This window comes from Etheostoma spectabile, chromosome 8 (assembly GCF_008692095.1).
Source record: "Etheostoma spectabile isolate EspeVRDwgs_2016 chromosome 8, UIUC_Espe_1.0, whole genome shotgun sequence".
Taxonomy (NCBI): Eukaryota; Metazoa; Chordata; class Actinopteri; order Perciformes; family Percidae; genus Etheostoma; species Etheostoma spectabile.
Window position 1 is genome coordinate 31,132,925 of NC_045740.1, and position 17,902 is coordinate 31,150,826.

The 17,902-nt window shown below is 40.1% G+C and overlaps 1 protein-coding gene across 2 annotated transcripts in view; it reads left to right on the forward strand.

Annotated features, from left to right (window-relative positions):
• Positions 1–16,347, forward strand: part of LOC116693375 (anillin-like) — an 18,246-nt gene extending 1,899 nt beyond the window's left edge. The window contains exons 4-26 of one of the 2 annotated variants that reach the window (XM_032522301.1): positions 1,054–1,146; positions 2,354–2,538; positions 2,838–2,930; positions 3,410–3,499; positions 4,219–4,306; positions 4,801–5,580; positions 5,917–6,036; positions 6,508–6,842; positions 6,952–7,046; positions 7,217–7,346; positions 8,466–8,601; positions 9,382–9,564; positions 10,166–10,292; positions 10,664–10,712; positions 11,052–11,105; positions 11,188–11,220; positions 11,309–11,330; positions 11,562–11,671; positions 12,238–12,291; positions 12,776–12,862; positions 14,039–14,146; positions 14,237–14,382; positions 15,054–16,347. In XM_032522301.1, the coding sequence (XP_032378192.1) occupies positions 1,054–1,146; positions 2,354–2,538; positions 2,838–2,930; positions 3,410–3,499; positions 4,219–4,306; positions 4,801–5,580; positions 5,917–6,036; positions 6,508–6,842; positions 6,952–7,046; positions 7,217–7,346; positions 8,466–8,601; positions 9,382–9,564; positions 10,166–10,292; positions 10,664–10,712; positions 11,052–11,105; positions 11,188–11,220; positions 11,309–11,330; positions 11,562–11,671; positions 12,238–12,291; positions 12,776–12,862; positions 14,039–14,146; positions 14,237–14,382; positions 15,054–15,213 (3,278 nt within the window). In that variant the 3' untranslated portion in view covers positions 15,214–16,347. Of the gene's footprint in view, positions 1–1,053; positions 1,147–2,353; positions 2,539–2,837; positions 2,931–3,409; positions 3,500–4,218; positions 4,307–4,800; positions 5,581–5,916; positions 6,037–6,507; positions 6,843–6,951; positions 7,047–7,216; positions 7,347–8,465; positions 8,602–9,381; positions 9,565–10,165; positions 10,293–10,663; positions 10,713–11,051; positions 11,106–11,187; positions 11,221–11,308; positions 11,331–11,561; positions 11,672–12,237; positions 12,292–12,775; positions 12,863–14,038; positions 14,147–14,236; positions 14,383–15,047 lie in introns of both variants that reach the window. The other variant, XM_032522302.1, reaches the window with a different exon arrangement.
• Positions 16,348–17,902: the final 1,555 nt, after the last annotated feature.

A 17,902-nucleotide genomic window follows, 5' to 3' on the forward strand; every position in this document is an offset into this window, starting at 1 on the left:
CCCCCCAATTTCTTTTAAAGGGGTGATAGAATGCAAACCCAAGTTTACCTCCTCATAGTTGAATAACGACAGATTGCAGGGTAAAATGGACATACATAAAACCTCACCTTTTTCATATACAAATGTCAAAATTTGAAACTGCAGCTGAAAACGGGCGAATCCCAACAAAGCAAAAAGTTGACGTCAACTTGATGGCTGTACATTATATTGCTCTGGTCTGTACTTTTGTCACAACCCAAAATTTAAGCACAGACCACTGGTGTGAGACCAGCTGTTCTGGATGTAGGTCGCGCGCACTAGTTCAGCTGTGCGTTGCTCTGTGTACTTCCACGGGAATTACAGAGAAGAAAGTTTGGAAGTTTTTCAAGACTATTGAAAATGAACCACGGTTGTAAATGCTTCATGCTGTACAGGCAATGCTGACACTTTCTACATTTCTGTTGGCCATGTTGGGTCTTTGCTCCTCAGCTATGCTCGTTGCAAACCAACCAATCAGCACGCAGCTTATCTAAATATTCATGAACATACAATTTAAAGGAGAAAATCTTGTTTCATTTTAGGGCTATTTCACAGGGTTGCATTAGGGCGGATAGAATAGTCCCCAGGCCATTTTCAGCTCAACCAATGTTACAGACCCTGTTAGGATCCCTTAAGGAACAATGTGAAATACCCTAAATAATCATTCTATCACCCTTTTTTAAAGTTGCAACGACCCCTCTTTAAAACAGATTCAACAAAACCTCTATGAAGGTATGTAGGTGGGTATTTTTGCAGGGCTGCTTTATTAGGCTGCCTTTGTTTTAGCTAAGGTGGACCTAACAAACAGGAAACCAAGTGTGCCATTTTGTACATACGAGAGTATTACAGTGTATTTTTACAGTACTTGTTGTACTGCTCAAGATGGTGACATGTCAAGGCAGGGTCAACAGTCAAGCAGTGTAATCTGCCTGCAAGGTAAGAGCTATCGTCCGAGTGCTGATCAATCTGTGTAGAGCTGGTTTGGCAGTGTGTAAGACAAATACTATAGCTTGTAACAAGTGCTTGTCGTTTTAGGGGGAGCTCCTCTGGTCCAGCGGTGCCTGTCGGACCCTGGAGCTGGCATTCCATCAGCCATCCATGAAAAGGACTTCAGAAAGTATTGCCTTGGTGAGGATGCAAATGAATGCACACATTCCAAAACCTCGAATGAATATCAGACTTGTCACTTTTGAATACAGTTACTTCCTGTTTTCTGTTTATTCTTTTACAGACACATTACTAACAGCGTTTTCCCTGCCGTTATAAGTCTTAGCTAAATAAATGTGAAATGCGGAAAAGGTTAAAAGGGATCACACTAATTAAAAAAACTTCTCAGATCAAATGATTTTAGTTAATCTTTTTTTGTGAGTTTAAGCTTTTTGATTTTTATTTATTTATCTGCTCTAGCTTTTCCATTCTAGACATAGAAATGGTGATGATAATAATGGTTAAAAACATGTGTGAAAAAACAACAGTGTATATATCCGCACCTTAGTCTTCCACAAACCAAGTGAAAACACATTGAAGTCAACAATAATTTTTTAAAGAACTAGACTAAAACGGTTTCTGGCCTTCATATCATATATTTATATCACATCATATATAACCTGACAGTGGCCAGGGGGGCAGGTCTGATGTCAGGTAATAAGACTTGTAAAGTTCTTAATAAGAACAACTAGTGCCAGCATCCCATTAAATAGGAATTCATAGCCATCTACAAGCACAGTGCATTCTCCCATCACATGTGCAGCTCACACTACTGCCAGCACTAATACGCTGTGAGACCCAAAGGACTACATATATACTGGATGTCCACAACCAGCCTTAGGGCCCAACATGGGTGTGTAACCCCAAGCCAATAACAGAACAGGTTGTCCAGCCCTCTTAAATCCCAAGTGAAGCGCTGCATTCACTCATAATCCAGCAGTGCTTTTTTTCGTTGCTTCCTCTCTTCATTCATTTTTTTAACTCACTTGTCCACTGCTGTGCTTTAAATCTCTCTCTAGGCCAACTTTAAAATGAGTTAACAAACATTTAGGTATACTCATTTAATATTATGCTTTTAAGCTAAGTTTTAGAGTCATGCTTGGAGTTCGATCTGCTTTATATACAGAATATATGTACCTAATATAATTTGTGTACATGTCAATGGACAGCAAAAGTCCTAAAGCAAAGTACGCAAACCATACTGCTGTATTATATAGTAAAAAAAATATATATAAATTGGGTGTCGGCTAAACACACATTTTGATTGGGATAGTGTTGCCAATTTTAAATTTAAATTTGACTTTTTCAATTTGTTGGAAAGTGAATTGCTATAATTATTTTTCTCCAGGGGAGGGAGAGTTTAATCAACGACTGGAGCGTTTCAAAGTGCCAGTCTATCAGGCTGGCCCACCCCCATCACCGAGCTCTGCCGACCCCTCGCCACGGACCCGCTCCAACTTTGTGTGTGCCATTCAGCAGAAACTCCACGGCACCCCAGCATCTAGCTCCAAGCAAGCTTCTCGCATGCGCCAGGTTGGTTCAGGGCTTTGTTCATTGAAACTTATTAGCAGTACCTAAATTACATGAATCCACACCATTCTAGCTCTCCAAGTTCTTCTTCTTAGATGGCCAAATAAACTCAGGAGCCTGGTGATATAAATTTACAAACATAAATTATTTGTAAAACGTTATTTCTGTGAATCTTTAAATGTTAAAATCTTTCTAAACTAAAGCTACCAGCATGTGCATTACCATTAATTATATGAACATCCAAATCAGTGAATTGCTTTGTACTTTTTTTGTCTGACACGTGACATGGTTTCACTGATCAGGAACGGGAACAGGAGTTGAGCCAGTTGCAAATCCATCCAATCAGTGAGAATGCCTGGCTGAAAAGGAGCAACTCGGATCCCTCGTTATCTCAGGTGGGTTTGTGATCATGGATCATGATATGTTGCATGATATTAAAGTAGATGTGGTTGATTGTGCTCAGAAATATAGATAGACGAGAACAAACTCACTCAATTTTTTTTTTTTTTTATGGAAGAAGTGGCTATATTCTTCAAATACCAGGCAGTTTCATTCTTGAATTGCCATTAAAGCGATATTTTGCTTTACAATTGCAGTGTTTAGAACTGTCTTTGGCTTCCCTCTGTGGCGTTCCACTGAAAACAAAAAAAGGTCACAAAGAGTTGGATCAACCAAGTATCCCTTTAAATGACATATGATAGTTATTATATTTCCAAATAGGATGTCCTCTTTGGCTGGCATACAGTATGTTACAGATCAAAAAAAGCTCCTATTGTAAGTTGTTTTTTTGTGTGTGGATGTAATGTTTTGTTTAGTGAGCAATTTCCCAAGTTGTTGGATTTTCTTACACACCAGTTTCTGTAAACATTATCAGAGATGGACCCCTCCTGGCCCCTCAACTAACTCCTCCTGGGTTCCTAGATCTAGAGGGAGAGTTCATTGGCCTCCTATGCAGCCCTGGGATGTGAGTCTGTGACCAAATAACCCTCTTTGTGGTCACGTTTGTGCTTTGACATATGACCAATACATGGAGCCACCAGAATGGGTAGTATTGATTTGGGCAGTAAGAAGCATTCAATTGGATGGAACAGAACAAGGCAAATATCAGCATGCAGAGTATACAGAAGTATACTACTTTTGTTGGCAGAGTTGTTACCCATTTACGTGGCTCCAGAGGAAGGAAGTTCACTTTTTAAATGGTGCACATATTTAAGTCTGGTCTGGTGTGGTTTCGGGGAAATTGGGTACTCAAAGGATTATCTTTTCCCTTCACACGTCATGACCAGTAGAGAACCTTAACGTCTAATTTAAGATAAACATTACAAGTTAATTAGATTCATGTATTTTGTTGAAATTAAATCACCCCTGTAATGCACAGGGCAAACTATGTATTACATAGTCACCTCGGAGGTGTTTGTAAATGTGTATTTTGACTATTCATCTTAACTCCACCTTGTCATTAATTGCTCTACTCCACTGTTTTTTGTTTTTTTTGTCACTCAGGGTTTGCAAGTTTTGAGTTTTAATACGTTGTTTTATTTGCTTGTGTGCTATAAGTTTCTGCCCTTTTTATTTTTACACAGTTTCTCTGGTTGTTGGGCACATGACCTTTTAAGTTTTTGTTGCATTCACTTTGATTACATTACAATATTAAACATCAAATAAAGATATTGTTGCTTCCAGCAGATAGATGATGATGCTGAGATGAAAGATGGCAGCTTCATTGAAGCTCCTACATCATGTGCAAAGAAGCAATCTTCAGATGGGAAAGGTAAGACTTTTGACCACAAAGTGGCTTTGCCTCATACTGTCCTCATCAACACATTTTGTTTTTATAGTTTAGAGAATTAGGTCAATACACACCAGGACCTAGCAATAGATGTAGGAATGTCCTTAACGGATCTACTGCCTAGTGCCTACTGTTAAAATAGTAATATCCCTCCCAAACATTCATGCAACTGATCCACATTTGCGTACAACTCTAAAAAAGAATTGATGTGTAACCTGGGTTTAACTGCCACAATTAATAAGACAGAAAAAGTGTGATTTGTGCACCCCTATTTTTTTATAGGAGTCAGAATAGTCTTTCTGCTAGTGGAAGTACATAAATAGCAGCCAGTACAAAGAGAGTTGGCACACATTTCTTTAATTCAGTCCTTGCATTTGCTGTTATGTTTTTGTCAATTTGTGTTGTGTTTTTCACAAATGTACATGTATGAAACTTTGGTAGCCTAGTATTAAGATGTAAGACTACTTATTCAACAGGTGAAAGGGCCCCCAGTGACAGTGAAGCATCTCTAGAGAGTAAAATCTCTGAGGGGCAGCAGCACATGCAATGCAAGAAGCAAAATGCTTATCGAGGGGATGCCATCAGAGGGGATAAAGAGTACAACGCTTCAGTTGCAAATGAAGAGAAGCAGCTAGGGAGCCAACGACCACACACCCAGACTGTATTGAAATTGTCTTTTAGCGAGGATCAGACTTTCTCCAGAGCACCTTTTGGAGATGAGCAAAGCTTGCTAGAATCAACTCATGAGTCAAACATGAAGGACACAGTTAAGGTTTCCACAGTAGTTGAACAGGAAAAGTTTGAGGTGTTTTCATTTGAAGAAATTGACGGTTCTATAAACAGTGAAGAGGGAATTGAGCCCTCAACAGATGAGGAGTTAAGGTCGTGGAGATATCCTCAAGACAAGGTGTGCAATGAGGAAAATGTGTCTGTTAAAGAGGAGAAAAGGGAATGTGAATTATCAAGAGTGGAAAAGGAGACTAGAGTCAGTGTTTCAGATCATAGTGAACCATTGGACACCCAGGAGGGTGAATGTGAATTGGGCGATGCTTCTGCTGAGATTGCTGGCTCCTCTGAAATGCAAGAAGATAAGAAACCTAGACCTGACGCGGATGGGTCCGAAAGTTGTTTAGATGCCTCTGTGAAACACCAATCTAATTTGAACACAAAGTCCTGTGAAGGATTTACTGCAATGAAACTAAACCAGAAAGACACAAGAGAATATACCCATAGGAAGGATATGAGGCAACAGTCAAAGGAGATACAGAAGGTCAATACAAAAGAAGACATGGATCTCAAATCAGACAGAAGAGGCCCGAGTACCAGAGTGAAACAACCAAAAGCATCTCCTCTTGCAAATGTTGCTCTAAAAGAAACACAGACAGTGTACACAGAATTTGAAAGAAATATCGAAGATTTAGCAAAATCTAAGGTAGAGGCTGAATCATCAGACATTGATGGAAATGATGGAGGTCAGAGTTTGACAGAGGTCCGGGTGTCAGATCACCTTTTGGAGAGACAGGAAATGGAGCAAGATGCAGTAGATGATAAGCAGGCTGTTGTAGATGGGCTGACAAGAAAAACTCTCAAGGCAGAGGGTGGAGAAAGCTCAAAGAAAGTCACTTTTGTCCTGGTGCCTGAGCTAATCAATGACTCAACCCTGTCTGAGGCCAGTACCTCCATGGAGTCCAGGACAGAGATAAGTATGTCAGGTGAGATCAGTAACAAGGTGTAGGTCTGAGCTCTTGACGACACATTGGGAGAAGTCAAGTGGGTGAAATAGTTTGTTGGTAGGACAAAAATCACTGGTAAATACTCAGTTCTTTCTAAGAGCAGCATGTTTGCGAAATCACTGGGTGGCTAAAGGTTTGAACATGCTTCTTCACACTGCACACAACCAAATATGCACACATAGTGTTCGCAGAAGTTTGTATGGGTATTTCTCTTTTACTTGAACATAATCAGAAATAATGTGTATAATCTATATTTTTTCATCTTAAGTGTGTTGGGAAGTACAAGTGGAGAGGCCAATATGGGGCCATAAGAAAGATTGGTATTACACACATGCACTAAATGGGTCTGGGCATGAACCTGAAACATAACAATTGTTGGGGACCTCAGCAGCCATCTACCTATTTGTTTTAGAAAGTGTTTTATCCGTTAGTGAATGTCTTTTTCGACAGATGCTGAGCTGAGCTCTCACGATGAGACCAACACCGCTGATATGATTGACCAGATGTTCGAGGAGGTGCTGGACTATGCTGGAAGGATGGAGGAGAAGAGGGTGAATGAAGACACTGAGGACCACGACAGTGGCATTGGCGTTTTCTCTGGAGACAAAGAGAAGCTGGACACTGAGTCCGAGAAGGAGAAAAGTGAAGAAGACAGGGAGTCAAAAGCAAAAGAGTGTGACGAGAGCAAGCAGCTTGAAAGCAACGGTGATGAGCTGCTGACTTTTCCTAGCAGCGGCATCCTCTCTCCTCTCAGCAGGTCTGTAGAGGCTGTGGTCACCCCTCTGGTAAGTCCTATTTATAACTGAGTTGTCCATAAAGGAGCTCCCTTTAGGGGAGCTTTCTGATAAATTCACAACCTGTGAAAATATATAATCTTCTGTATTCCACCAACAGCGACTGGCAGCGAGCCAGGAATCTAATCCTCCCTCTTTGGTCTTGACTCCAGAAGAGACTAACACCCCTCTTGCTGAATCTGCTCCTCTATACAGGTGATAACATCCTAGGCAAATTCTGTTTTGGAATAAACCAAGATTAAATTCTGTCTTGAATCATCATTGTCTTTTGCCAGACAACACTTCCTCAAGCTATATATTGTTATTGTATTGTTATAAGGTTATATTGTTAACATCCTTAATTTGGCTTGTTCTGTGATTTACAGTATCGATGCTTACCGCACACAAAGACAAAAAAAGCTGCCCACCATTCAGAGTGTCACTCCAGGGGTTCAGAGACAAGCTCCAGAGAAGTCCCAACCTCAACCCTTTGTCAACACCAAGAAGAAAATTGCGGTGTGTGTGTAGCACTGTTTACAATAAAAAGAACCTATTAACTGTTATTAATCCATTCATTTCATAGTAGGTCAATCAGTATTTAGGAGGAGATCTAACTATGTTTACTTTTATTACATGATATTTAGTCTAGGTTGACGACGTTTCACTTCCAAGATTGTTCAGGTGCCTGATGTCCTTAATTTTCGTCCGGAAGTCCGTCCCCTTCCTCTTTCTCTGTGTCGGCATTCTAACCTCTGGTGGATTTCTGAGGACTATGTTTACCTGGTCCTCAGATCTCTGCTGGGTAAATCCAGCTAGATAGTTAGACTACCTGTTTAATCTGAGTTTTCTCTCACACGACTAAAACAACTTTTGAACATACACATGTTCCACCAAAACAAGTTCATCCCAAGGCTATTTTTACCGAGGCACCGTCAATGGCCCAATCCCAAAGTCCGGGCTCACACCCTTTTCCATGAGTGTGCATCAATGCAAACGTCCCTAAAGAGAATTACCCATAGTTCAAAGCGTTGTGGCGTTTACTGCAGAGACCATAGGGAAATCCGGAAATTACAAAGGTAAACAACAGCAGGACCACAAAGCGGGACGGACCTGTTGTCCAGCTTGTAAGACAAGAGTTTGAAACATTTGGAATCAGGCTGCCGTCTCCTGGGCCTTGGCCGTGTGTAAAGCAAGAAACTTAAAATGAAAATACCCAAACCGGCAAGTGTCAGCAAAATCTTATTAAACGTTGCCATGGTAACATGTGATCTTTTGAAGTGCTGTCCCAATCCCATTTATACCTAATGTGAGCCCATGTGGCCTCATCCACTCACTCACTTAGCACCTGAGATCAATTGAGTCTGTAGTTCTTAGTCCTCAGGGCTCAATTTGGGATTGGGCCATTGTATCCAGTGCTTAGCGACGCCCAAGATGATTGTGATTGGTTTAAAGAAATGCAATTAAACCAGAGCCCATTTTTGTCCCACTCCCGGAATGCTGTGTGGACTAGCCAGACCTTCCTTTTGCAGCGCTGTGGAGGAAGGTCTGGCAATACGAGACCACATGCTATTAATCCAGTCAACTTTAAATGTAAACTGCAACCACAACCTTGCATATTGCCCTGTGTTTGTCCAGGCTCTGAATGAAGAAGCAGGGAAGCTGCAGTCTGTGATCAGCCAAACCCTGCAGGCTCTGAGCTGCTGTACTGATGAGGAGCATGGACGTGGCTCGCTGGAGGAGGCTGAAGCTGAGAAACTGCTGTTGGTCTCCAGTATGTACAACAAGATTTTTGGTTTATAGGTCCTATGACATACTGCTTTTTGGATTCACTTATATAGGCCTTTGTGGTCCCCTAATACTATATTTGAAGTGTCTTTTATATAGACCTTAGTGGTCCACTAATGCTGTATCTAAAGTCTCTTTTATATAGACCTTAGTCGTCCCCTAATACTGTATCTGAAGTCTCTTTTATATAGACCTTAGTGGTCCCCTAATACTGTATCTGAAGTCTCTTTTATATAGACCTTAGTGGTCCCTAATACTGTATCTGAAGTCTCTTTTATATAGACCTTAGTGGTCCCTAATACTGTATCTGAGGTCTCTTTTATATAGACCTTAGTGGTTCCTAATACTGTATCTGAAGTCTCTTTTATATAGACCTTAGTGGTCCCTAATACTGTATCTGAAGTCTCTTTTATATAGACCTTAGTGGTCCCTAATCCTGTATCTGAAGTCTCTTTATATAGACCTTAGTGGTCCCTAATACTGTATCTGAAGTCTCTTTTATATAGACCTTAGTGGTCCCCTAATACTGTATCTGAAGTCTCTTTTATATAGACCTTAGTGGTCCCTAATCCTGTATCTGAAGTCTCTTTCAAAGAGACCTTAGTGGTCCCTAATACTGTATCTAAAGTCTCTTTCCTGAAATTCATCCTTGGTGCAGAATTACAGCCACTAGAGTCCCACAATAAGCTTTCCTTAGGATGTGCTATTTCTGTTTCTTATTTCTTTTTGTGTTGCTTATTATTTTGTAATGTATTGTCTGTTTTAGGTGAGAAACGCTCTGCCCTTCTGGCCGAGGTGGTCAGACTGAGGGAGGAGAGGAACTCAGAAGATGCAGCAGAAGAGGACAAGGAGGATGTTTCCCAGCAGGCCTGCAGAGGGACTGTCGCCATCACAAACATTCAGCTGCCTCTTAAGGTGGAATTTGTGTGCTCCTCACACAACCGCACAGGTAGCACATCAAGGAAACATTGTTACTACTGTTTTTATTTTTTGTTTACATTTTTTAACTTATAATAAAGGCAAACTGAGCAACATATCTCTAAAAAAAACAATTTAAAGACTCATACAAAGGCAGTTACTATGTACAGATACCCTGTCCTCTTCCTGAATTTGATAAATAGTAGAGAAAATATTTTGGTGATAGAACATTTTTAGACCAAGGATTTATTTGCTTGGACTGACAACGCGACGCAACTGTTAAAGAAAGGGATTTAAGCATACCTAACCAATTAAACTGACCAACGTGCATCTTTTTTGTGACCAGACTACAAAGCAACCCCAGAGTTTTCAAACCAAAACCAAATTTCTCAGTTTTAGAGGCTCTACATCAACAAAGTAGTGTGGAGGCAAGACTTAAACGTGTAGTATAGATTTAGCCCGATTAGAAACACCAACCAGCAATTGCTGCTTAGTATACCTTTTAACATCATGATGCATTTGTGTGGTGTCAATTAAAACCTATTTTAAAATTCAAGGCTTAACATAATTGTAGTGAATGACATTAAAAGGATTTATTTCTTTGTGTAATTTTCTTTCTTCTTTTTTCTTAGGTCGGCCGAGTCACTACTTTTTTGTGCTGATCCGCTACGGGCCCTGCAACATTGTGGCCACCCCGCTGGCCACGGCTGCTGATGCTCAGAATGGAGACACCATCTCCTTCCCTACCTCTGTCACTCTGTAAGCTGGTTTGTGGTACTTCTTTTGATTAATCTAATGCAGCAAATTTGTACCAGGAACAGTGCATTTACATCTTGTTTTCTTTTTCTGAATTGACAAATGTTTTTGTTTTGTAATAAAACCCATGGACATCACTCTGCAAAACCGTTGGGTTTCTTTTTATATATCTTTGTTAAAAGATTAATAAATGGTCACATCCAGGCAACTGTAGGACACTCTTTTTCCATTGGTTTCATGCGCTGGTTCTAAAATACATTTTGCTCACTTGCCCTTTGGGTTTGAAGATACTTATGACTGTGTCAGTGTGATCATTCCAGTGGGAATGTATAGATTATTGCATATAATATAGTTTTGTCTCCTTGATATTTCAGGAAGGATATCCGCTCACACTTTGAGATTGATGTGGAAGTCTACAGTCTGGTGAGACAAAACATTTGACATTTTAACGTACAGTTCTTAATTACCTATTCATTCAAATACTAATTGGAATAAAAGCATTGAATAACAAAGGGTTTGGAGTTCCAGAAGATTTATTTTCTCCGTTGTAACCTATGTTCCCTAACACTGATGCATGGGGGTATGCCAGTATTGTGACAGAAATGTGCGCTTTGCTGTTTGCAAAGGTGAGGTAACTGAAGAGGATTGTTTGCAATCATGCTAGTTGTCTTAATAAGTCGTTGGGTGCATTGAGCATTGCAGCGCACTGCTAGAGCTGATGTCATTTGTGGATTTCAATATGTGTCTGTTTGTGCCATCTAGTCCCACACTTCAGCTACTAACTGCAGCATGGACCGGACCACCACCAAGTCTCGGGTAAGTCGGTAGGCCAAATAATGAGCAGGTGTTTATTCATCAATGACAGTCTAATTCATTTATGTTGTCTTTATTTACTCAGGTCACACCAAGAAAGCTTCTGAACACTATCTCAGTGAGTATCCAGTTTTTATTTAATTTACATTTATTATCGTGTGTGTGTTGCTGTTTTTTACCTCACCTAAAGTTTTTCTTTTTCACAGAGAGCCAGTAACAGTCAAACATGTAAGTTGAGTTTTTTTGTTGGTCCATATTTGTTATAGTACAAGGAGGCTGGTTGTCCCCCCGTTTAACTTATCTCTACACTCAACGCTCTGGAGTGAATGCTGGTAAATGTTTAGAAAACCTTTTTGGAGCCTGTTCGTTTTTACCAAATAAACTTAATGGCCATAACAGTCATGCATATTGCTGACTGAATTTTTATGAGTTTTTATTCTGCGCTTCTTTGTCTTTCAGCTGGTGCTCTTCCTGCTCTCAACACTCGTCGCTCCAGCAACTTTTGTCTGGTGGGCTCTCATAAGATCACCTTAGCCTCACTGGGACACAGCAAGTTCCCTCTGGATAAGGTATGTCCCTTCTGGATATCTGAGAATTAATTGTTGAGAAGGGATGTGTACACTGTCTGGCCCAGAAGATTGTCTGCTGGTGAAATATGTACCGTTTATAGCAGTTTTGTTAGAAGGATTGTTGAATAACTTTAATAGTTAAAACCAGTAGAAACTACTGCAAACTTTCAGTTATCCAAAACAAGTCCCAGCCATGTCAACTTGGATATCTTGTCAGTTTAGCAAGTAAAAAAATAACACTTCATAAATGCAGTTTGGATTCTTCTGTAAGTACACACATGTACATTTTAGGGTAATTGGTAATTGAATGATGGCATTCAAAAAGGAAAAGCATGGCAGTAGTAACGCATCCACGGTCACCAGGGTTTGCACCTTTCTGTGCAATTTTTCACCTCCAGCACTGACTGACCAGAGAAGAAGCTCAGTGATACGGGCACCACTTCTCACCCCTTTGGTGCTTTCATTATTCTGTTAGAGGTTTCTACACATGGGTGGTCTCACTGGTGATGTAACTTTCTGTCTGCCTCCCTCCCTCCCCCTCTCTCTGTTTTGCTTCCTCCACTCAGATGAAACTCGAAGGCAAAATCAGGAAACTGCTGGGAGATGAATTTCAGGAAAAGGTTTCACTCATCCATGACACTGCCCTTTGCCTCTGACCGGTTCCCTCTGCAAAAACTAACCTAGACTCTGAATCAAGACTTTAGTCATACAAATTAACCACAACCTCAATCTTGATAGTATTTGCATTACAACCCAAATCTAGCTTTTCAATCTAATCTCAAAACTCAGTAAATTGTTTCTCTGCATCATTTCATTTTGGATTACATGAGGTCCTAGAGGGAAATGGCAGCATAGAAACTACACTTTTAATCAATTATCAGTAGTTTACAGTCATTTCAGTCCAAAATACAGTATGCACCGTGGTGTATCTTGTGAAAAGTTGTTGGATTTCAGGTAGCCAACAAAAGCATGTTGGAATGAAATTCTTAAAACACAGTTTTCTGCTTCATGCTTCTCTGCTGCTTTTCTGTTTCTTCTTGCTCCACATCTTTTTCCACATCATAACCAGTTTAACCGTGTGTCCCCTGCCTCTCTGGACTACAGGTGCCTTTTCTCTCACCTCTAGAGGGCAACATCTACCTGCAACTGGACAGCGAAGGCCACTCTAATGTACAGCACCAAGGCTTCCTGGTCAGTAATGTGATGTTGCTTATGTTCAAAACAGCTCTCTGGATTTGTTTATTTGATGCTTCTACCCAAATCAAATTACAGCAAGTGCATTCAAATGTGGGTACAACTTCAAGAAGTTGAAGAATCATGCAAGCACAACAACTTCATCAAATTTGCCAATCTACTTCAAGTGTTACATTTACAGACATATGCATAATATTATACATTGTATATACATGATATTTTTATTTTATAGGCCAAGGTGCAGCCCAGACTGCAAACAGTTGTGACCTTCTAGAGTGGTAGGTAGCTGGGCTCCCTTTGTAGGTAGTAGATTGAGATTTGAGTGTAGTGGATGTAGAATGGGTTGAGTCATTCACAGCACAACAGTGCTACCAAAGACCAGTGTCTTGAATCATATTTTAGCTGCAATTGGTAGCTGGCAAACAGGTCCTGGTGTAGTGTGGAGAACTTGAGTACGTTTAAGACCAGCTGGCTCATATAAGCAAATCAGCCAGGGGCTAGTTTCAGTAGTATATGCGTGAGACGACCAGAGCATGGACCAGGCCATGTATCCTCCGGGTGATGTAGAGATTGAATCTGCAGGAACGAGTTAGCGCTAGGATGTTTGCAGCAAAAGACAGCTAGTCATCCAGGGTCCTGACAGTCCGAGTCGAGGGACACTACAGATTATTCAGAAGTGTTGAAGAGGTCACCGACAGGAGATGCCTTTCTTGAAATGAAGAGTTGCTCAGTTTTGCCAAGGTTCAGCTTCACAACAGTTTTTTACTAATCAAAACCGATAGGACAGACCTTTTTAGGGCCGCAACCAAGTTTTTAATTAATAAAATGTCAGAAGATGGTAAAAAATGTTGATCAATGTTTCCCAAAGCCCAAATGATCCTCAAATGTCTTTTGTCCAAAATGCAAAGATACTCTATTTACTGTCCCAGAAGAGTGAAGAAACTAGAACATATTCACATTTGAGACGCTGTATTCAGAGAAGTTTTACTTTTTTATTTTCATTAAATGACTCAAATTGATTATCAGAATAGTGCGATTAATTTAATAATTGACAACTAATTGATTAATCTTTGCAGCTATCAACCTTTTCCCATAGATGTATTAAAACAGATGTTTCAAACTGCATTTTTGCTGGTTTTACTTCCCTGTTTTTTTTTATGGATCTGTTTCCAGACGATGTTTGAGATGATCAGTGGATACGGTGTGTGGCATCGCAGATATTTTGTTCTGGTTGGATGCCAAATGGACTACTGGAACCACCCCAATGACAAAGAAACTAAGGTATGGATAGTCTAAAAGACTGAGTTGCAGACTAAGTCACCAGGTTACTTTTTTACAGCTTTAATTCTGTCTTCTGTTTTAACCTCCCAGGAAGCAGAGGGCAGCATTTCTCTGTCCAGCTCCCCCTTTCAGAGTGTGAGGCCTGTGAAGAGGGACTCATGTGCTCGACCTTTCACCTTTGAGCTGGTGAGCAACATCGAACAGCAGCAGGACTCCAGCCAGGACGCCTTGGCCAGGTAAGGTTAAATAAAAGTGAAACGCTGTCAAAAATGAGATCTGTGGGAGGGAAGTGTAAATACACTAAAATTATTTTAGTTTTATGAGAGCCTCAAAGCACGTCTCAGGATTCTTTTTTTTATGATGTTTTTTGTGTTAATGGATAATAAACAACTTACTTTCCCTCTGAAATCCAGACCTACTGTTTTGTTAAGGCACAGATTGTTTGAAATTGCAAATCTTGGCCAATCTAGAGTAAGACTCATTTATAATGACAACCTGTTTAAATGTATTTGGCAGTTCTGTTTACAGTAAGCACGAAAGCATGTTGCTTTTCTGGCTGCAGCCAGCTAATGATGTCACAAAGGGTGTTTTACTTTTGACAGTTGATGGAAAACGCCTTCTGTGACATCAGTAATTGGGCTGTGTCTAGAAATGAATTAACACCCTCTACACTCTTTTCTATCACGTTTTACATTGTGTGCCACTGGATGGGGTCTTAATTGGGAGGAAAAAGTACAGAAAGCATCATTAGTTGTTTTGTCCTCTATTTTACTGTAAGTTTACCACAGTAGGACACTTTAATACTCAACTGTTTTAACAGACTCCGTAGCGTCTATAACAGACATGTCTGGCTTCTTTAACTGTTCTTACAATGCTGATGGATGGTCTTCTTCTTCTTCAGGTGTTGGTTTTCAGCTGACACCAAACTGGAGGGATTGGACTGGATGGAGAAACTCAGTCAAGCTCTTTTGGACTTTCACACATGGAACCGAACATCAGCAACCAAAACAGCGAGTCAGCAGTCCAACACGTCCATCGGTGCGACCCTGAGGGAGAGCATACTGTAACTACATTACTAAGCCAACATATCTACTCAGATTTGATCTCAGATAGTTTCTGTTGCTTCGGATCCATGCAGTCACTGTGTGAGCAGCTTTCATGTTGCAGGTAGATGACCTGACGACAGAGTTTAGATTTCAGTTGCTGCAAGAGATCAGCGTTGTCTTTATAGGATCTGATTTACAGTCAACTAGGCAAAACGTTACACATCTCACATAGAATTTTCTTTTTGGGAGGCATCTTTTTGATTTTCATACTATTGTTTACTTCTTTTAATCAGAATCCAATCATTACTGTTGGTTTTCATTTTTTTTCTTTTATTTGCTCAGTAACAGTTGCCATTTATTGTCGTGATTTTGTGGAAAAAGGTTTTATTTTAAGTTTTTCTGTGGCAATCAGCTGCTTTAGCCTTTTGCTGGCAATATTTGGTCACTTTCCTTAGCTAAGGTGAAATTTGTAGCTTATGTTTTTGAGATTATTTACTCATGTATTTAGAATTAAACTGGAAGGATAACGATTTAACTAGATTATATAGACACTAATAAATGTTGAAGACTCTACTCCGCTAATCTACAGTAAGAATGTATTTGAAATAGAAGGAAACCCTACAAATCATAAAGCTATAGAAGGAATGCTAGCTAGTGTTGGAATGGTAGCCTTTCGTACTCGTACAGACAGACACTATCTGATTCTGTTGGGTAAAAAGGTTTTTGATCATCTGGCCCGACAATCTATATCTGGTGGAAGCAGGATTTTGTTCCACTGAAGCAAAAGATATTTGAATGTAATGTCCAAATATCTGGAGTTTCACTTCCTACCCAGTGGCTTGCAGTGTTACCTTATATTCCTAACTACTACATAATTTGGGTTACTGCACATAAAAAAACATTAACACATATGTAAAAAAAAAAACGACTAATATACGTGTAATACAGTGGATGAGAGAACTGGTGAGGGAAGAGAGGGGACTGTAGTGATGCTGCTACAATGAATGTAGTCTGTTCTGTCTGATGTCCTGTTCTTTTCCATGTATTTCCACCAATTAGTCTGTAACTTTGTTATAAATGTTTTTCATGTGAACTCTCATTCTATGCACTTAATCAAAGGTACCAATTAAATAAATTGATTTGAAATGGCTACAACAACAGTTTACATTTATGGACTTATTATGAACCAATCAGCCTGGGGTTTGTATCCAAGTGCTGGTACAAAGGCTAGTAAGTCTAATTTATGACTCACTAACATTAGATAATATCCTGTTGATACTTTTAATTAATTAAAACCTTTAAGTTGAAATCAGTGCGCAGATTTTGAACAAGTGTCCCAGACTAATAGATTGAATCGGTTTAAATACTTCCCATCCCTCACCACACTCTTCTCCTGTACAGGCAGTTAAATGCACATATAAAGGAATGTAAGTGTGGCTGGTGAAACCCTAGACCTGCTATACATACGGAGCCTGGGAGAGTCTCTGGCAGGAAGGCAGCTCAGGTCAGGAATGTCATACAGGAAGTTGTCTAGAATTAGACTTCCTGTTCGTCCCATAGCTCCTATGGGTGGAGGCGCTGCTGGGTGTTGCAGACCAAGGTGATAACAACAACGGGTGTGGGGGGCAAGACATACAACTGTGTTAAAATCAGCTGTTAACAGAATTAGTATACCCTGGGGGGTGGTACAGTATGCTGAATTTTGGGTTTGGCTGGCTATATGGCAGTAATCTATGTACAGTATGTTTATTGCACATGGAAACATGTTAATTATGCACATCCATTTATTAAAACCCTAATCAAAATGTCAACATTTTCATTTGTCCAGTTTTTTGGTGACTAGATTTGTTGAAATGTTGATCTTATGATGGTGCTAGAGAGCAGCAGGTAACCATCGTCTGGAGACAGAACATCGCAGTTAAATTTCATATCTATGTGACCAGCAGTTGGCAACACAGTGTCCTCTGCATCAACTGTTGAATGGACATTGTTAAAAGGAAAAAAAAAAAAAAAGTCAAGTTAGTGTCAATTGTCTGGATGTTAGACTTCCTCTCCAACTCTGGTTTCATCCTGCAGGACAGCTGTGAATGCCGGTTGTTGTTAGATTTACAGCAGAGGGAGAGACTGAGCAGCCAGCAACACAACGGTGGAAGAAACTCCTGACTGCACTGAGCCTCGCTGTCGGTGTGACCAGACTAGAGAACAGCAGGTCAGCGGCCTTGTTGTCCTTAGCAATGTGGTCCCACCCTGACAGGAATACATTCTGCACAACATCCTGGTGTGTCAACCTCTGCTCTGTTCTTTAAATGGCTTTAAAGGAAATTGTTTCTGTGTGGCAAATATACAAGACATGGTACTGAGGTGGGTGGCCTTCTTAGTGTGACTGACAAATGCAACCACCTTGACAGAAGGAAGACAAACACAATACCAGTATGGACCCTTTGGTCTGTTTCCACACATTGATCAACAAAAGGTTTTTGGCATTCTCTAGTGCAATGCTCTTACACAGTGATTATAATAAAGGACTATAAACATTTAAAAACCACAGATTCATATTTTATTTTAGCCTTTCCATCTGAATTGGATTCCATCCATGCATAAAATACACCTTGCGTTTCATTTGTTGTTAAAATCAGCAAAGATTTTATAATAAAATATGATCAAACAAGATGGGAATTTTGAGACAGAAAGCATAGTGACAAATTCATCT